The sequence below is a fragment of the Nicotiana tomentosiformis genome, chromosome 12 (assembly GCF_000390325.3).
Source record: "Nicotiana tomentosiformis chromosome 12, ASM39032v3, whole genome shotgun sequence".
Lineage (NCBI taxonomy): Eukaryota > Viridiplantae > Streptophyta > Magnoliopsida > Solanales > Solanaceae > Nicotiana > Nicotiana tomentosiformis.
In genome coordinates, this window is record NC_090823.1 from 101,225,108 (window position 1) to 101,230,021 (window position 4,914).

Here is a 4,914-nt window from a genome sequence, read left to right on the forward strand (position 1 = left end):
ATGGGAACACTTGGTTCCTTAATGTTGGTTAAATAAGGCTAAGTTTGACTTTGGTTAACGTTTTGAGTAAACGAACTTGGAATCGGGATTTGACGGTTCCAATAGGTTCGTATGATGATTTTGAACTTGGGCGTATGTTTGAATTGGGTTTTGGACGATCCGGGAGCGTTTCGGCACTTAATAGTGAAAATTGACTATTTGAAGATTATAAAGTTCTTTAAATTTGGTTTGGAGTAGGTTTTGGTGTTATCGAGGTCCGTTTGGAATTTCGAGCCCGGGAATAGTTCCGTATGGTAATTTAAGACTTGCATACAAAATTAGGTGTCATTCTGAGTAGTTTAAGTATGTTTCGGCGTACTCGGAGTAAGTTGAAGAACTTGAAGTTCCTAAGTTGATTCAATTTGGTTTGAGGTATGATTCTTAGTTTTTATGTTGTTTTATGCGTTCCGAGGGCTCGAGCGAGTTCGTTTTATTATTTCAAACTTGTTGGTATGTTTGGGCATGGCACGATCCAAAATCCAACTAGTCGTGATGACACCTAACCCAACCCGCTAGGTAACACAATTATCAACTATTCAATTCCAATAACAATTGTTAAAGCAATTTAAGTAAAGAAAAATCTTAATCTTATACATTCCCCAAGAACTGGTTGTACAAATCATGAGCTTCTAAGAATAGAGTGTACAAAACTGGTATGAAATAATACATCATCTGTTCGAAATATACATGAATAGATTTTTATAAATCTAAGGCTACCATGAACAAGAGGCAGCTACAACCGGAACGCAGGTACAACTTCAGATCTAGCTTCCAATGAACACAGCGACATCAGCAGTCAACATCCGCACATAAGGTGCAGAAGTATAGTATGAGTACAACCGACCCCATGTACTCAATAAGTAACAAACCTAACCTTAGGTTGAAAGTAGTGACGAGCTTATACCAAGGTCGGGTCCCAACTTCAATAACCAATAATAGTTCATAACAACATAAAACAAGTAATACCAGAAGTAACTCAACAATCAAATGATCAACAAAAACATAATTTCTGAAAATAGTTCTGCCTTTCAAGTACAAAAATAAAAACCCAAATCGTTTAACGGAATTACCAAAAATATGAATAAGTTTGAAAACAATAATTTTCCCAAAATCCTTTCCATAATAAACAAGATGTTTCATTTTCTTTCCTGATAACCAGTGTAAAACAAATACATCACTATGCCCATCTGTCAACATGTGTGAGAAATCATGAATAACGTGATGCCGTACAACATGAGGAAAGTACATCTCTATGCATGTATGACATGTGTGCATGTCAACGCGACACAAATCTGTGATAAAGACTATATGCATACTCTTAGAGTATCAATTCATTCAGTCCTAACAATCACTCAGTCCTCCCAATCACTCCGTCCTCCCAGTCACTCAGTCCTCATAGTTACTCAGTCCCCCAAATCACTCAGCACTCGCACTCAATAGGTGCTTGCGCTCACTGAGGGTGTGTACAGACTCCGGAGGGACTCCTTCAGCCCAAGCGCTATAATCTGCACGGACAACTCACGTGCTATAATAAAGCCTATAAGGCCTACTACAGGCGGGCAGCCCCGATCTACATAATTATCCTCACAATCAGGCCCTCGGCCTCACTCAGTCATCAATCTCTCCATTCTGCGCGTATCAACTCCTGAACAGCTCGAATCTAGCCACAATAAATTTGATTCAGACCACACAACAACAACTATAACAATAAACCCAGTTTGATCCTAACAGGTAAGGTCTGGGGAGGGTAGTCTGTACACAGAACTTATCCCTACCTAATGCAGGTAGAGAGGATGTTTCCAATAAACCCTTAGCTCAGGAAGGGCAAGAAGAAGAAGAGGAAAGCAAGCAAGGAAGAAAAATGGAAGAGAAAAGAAAAGGGAGAGATAAAGGATAAGTAGTACTAAATAATAGCAACAGGGAATACAATACCTGAGGCGACCAAAACCACACAACGTAATAAAAATCTAAGAATATGAAGGGACATGCATGCTACTAAGACTATCGGTGAACAACTATAAACTACCTACTAACTTTTTACCTTAATCCTCGATCTCCACACCCTCCTATCAACGGTCATGTCCTTAGTGAGCTGAAGCAGAGCAATGTCGTGCCTAATCACCTCTCCCCAGTACTTCTTAGGCTACCTCGACCTCTTCTCAAACTCTCCATGGCCAATCTCTCACACCTCCTGACAGGAGCATCAATGCTTCTTCTCTTAACATGTCCGAACCATCTCAGCCTCGACTCCTGCATCTTGTCCTCCACGGAGGCTACTCCCACTCTGTCCCGGATAGTTTCATTCTTAATCCTATCTCTCCTGGTACACCCACACATCTATCTCAACATCCTCATCTCTGCTACTCTCATCTCCTGCACGTGGGAGTTCTTGGCTGGCCAACACTCAGCCCCATACATCATAGCCGGTCGAACCACCACTCGATAAAACTTACCCTTAAGTATTAGCGGCACATTCCTATCACACAAAACACCGTAAGTGAGCCTCCACTTCATCTATCCCGCTCCGATACGATGTGCGACATCTTCATCAATCTCCCCGTTTCCCTGAATAATAGACCCGAGATACTTAAAACTCGCTCTCTTGGGGATAACTTGAGCATCAAGCTTAACCTCTACGTCTGCATCATGGGTCCCGTCACTGAATTTGCACTCCATGTATTCTGTCTTGGTTCTACTTAGTTTGAAACCTTTAGACTCCAAGGTCTGTCTCTAAACCTCCAACCTCGCGTTAACTCCGCTACGCGTCTCATCAATCAACACTATATCATCGGCAAATAGCATGCACCAAGGCACCTCCCCTTGGATATGATGCGACAGTACATCCATCGCCAAGGCAAATAAAAATGGGCTAAGAGCTGATCCCTGGTGCAACCCCATCAACACAGGGAAGTGCTCCGAGTCACCACCCACAGTCCACACCCGAGTCTTAACATCATCATACATATTATTAATCACCCTAATGTACACTACCGGAACGCCGCTAACCTCCAAACACCTCCATAGGACCTCCCTCGGAACTTTATTGTATGCCTTCTCAAGGTCAATAAACACCATATGCAAATCCTTCTTCCTCTCCCTATACTGCTCCACTAATCTCCTTAGCAGATGAATCGTTTCCGTAGTCGAACGCCCCGACATGAATCCAAACTGATTCTCAGAAATAGACACGCACCCCCTCACCCTGGCCTCCACCACCCTCTCCTAAACCTTCATAGTGTGACTCAACAACTTGATACCCCTATAATTGTTGCAATTTTGGATATCACCCTTGTTATTGTAAAGCGGAACCATCGTACTCCACCTCAATTCTTCGGGCATCTTCTTTGTCTTAAAAATAATATTAAACAGCCCAGTGAGTCACTCCAAACCTGCCTGCCCCGCGCTCTTCCAGAATTCCACCGGGATTTCATCTGACCCCGTCGCTCTGCCCTTGCACATCTTACTCATCGCGCCTTCTACCTCCTCTACCGTAATCCACCTATAGGACCCAAAATCCCGCCGACTCTCGGAGTGCTCCAACTCACCCAGCACAATGCGTCTATCCCCCTCCTTATTCAACAGTTTATGGAAGTATGTTTGCCATATTCTCCTAATGAGTGCCTCGTCCATCAACACTTTGCTATCCCTGTCCTTGATGCACTTGACTTGGTCTAAGTCGCGGGCTTTCCTCTCCCTCACCTTGGCCAACCGGTACAACCTCTTGTCCCCGCCTTTTCCCTCGAGCTCCTCGTACAAACGAGAAAATGCCACGTTCTTAACTGTCGTAACTACTAACTTTGCCTCTTTCTTTGCCTTTCTATAACACTCCCGATAAGTCTTTTTTTCATCCTCGTTTGTACTCTCTACTAGTTTCAAATAAGTAGCTTTTTTAGATTCCACTTTACTTTGAACCTCTCAATTCCACCAACAGTCCCCTTTATGACCCCCAGGAGAGCCCTTCGCGACCCCTAAGACCTCTCTAGCAGCTACCCTAATGCAATCCGCAGTCGTGAACCACATACTAGACGCGTCCCCCATACTTATCCATGCCCTTATAGCCAACAACATCTCCCCTAACTCCTGAGCTTTGTCCTTGGTCAAGTTACCCCATTTGATCTTAGGTTGCCTGCACCCTGCCCTCTTGCTCCTACTCCTCTTGATCTCCAGGTCCATAACTAGGAGCCTATGCAGAATCGTGAGGTGCTTACTTGGGATGACCTTGCAGTCAGTGCACAAACCTTTATTGCATTTCCTGCAGAGAAGATAATCAATCTGAGTCTTGCCCATTGAATTTCGGAAAGTGATTAGGTGCTCTTCCCTTTTCGAAAAACTCGAGTTAGCTATAACCAAATCAAAAGTTCTAGCAAAATCCAACAGTGAATTACCTCCCTCATTCCTATCCCCAAAACCGTATGCGCCATGCACATCATCATAACCCTTAGCACTAGCCCCAATATGACCATTGAAATCTCTGCCAATGAACAACTTCTCTGTGTGCGGGATACTATGTACCATCTCGTCCAAGTCCTGCCAGAATTGCTTCTTGACCTCCTGGTCCAAACCTACCTGAGGAGTGTATGCACTAATCATATTTACAGTAAACCCACCAGCTACTAGCTTAATACTCATCAACCTATTATTTATCCTCCTAACCTCAACCACGAGATCCCTGAGGTCCCTGTCTACTAAAGTATCTACCCCATTCTTACCCCTAGCACTTCCTGAGTACCATAGTTTAAATCCGTCTACATCTCGTGCCCTAGTACTCTTCCATCTAGTCTCCTAAACACATGCTATGTTGATCTTCCTCTTCTGAAGAATCTTACCTAACTCTATAGACTTCCCCGTCAACGTCCCAATGTTTCAAGACCCAAT

General features: G+C 43.5%; 2 protein-coding genes across 2 annotated transcripts; both read right to left on the reverse strand.

Annotated features, from left to right (window-relative positions):
• Window positions 1-2,769: 2,769 nt before the first annotated feature.
• On the reverse strand, window positions 2,770-3,198 carry LOC138903126 (secreted RxLR effector protein 78-like). Its single transcript, XM_070191044.1, has one exon. It carries the CDS (start codon window positions 3,196-3,198, stop codon window positions 2,770-2,772), a length of 429 nt encoding a protein of 142 aa, XP_070047145.1.
• Window positions 3,199-3,417: 219 nt separating this feature from the next.
• Window positions 3,418-4,668, reverse strand: LOC138903127 (uncharacterized). The gene is made up of 2 exons (XM_070191045.1): window positions 4,062-4,668; window positions 3,418-3,902 (listed from the first exon to the last, which is right to left on the reverse strand). The coding sequence occupies exons 1-2, from the start codon at window positions 4,666-4,668 to the stop codon at window positions 3,418-3,420; spliced, it is 1,092 nt and encodes a 363-aa protein (XP_070047146.1).
• Window positions 4,669-4,914: the final 246 nt, after the last annotated feature.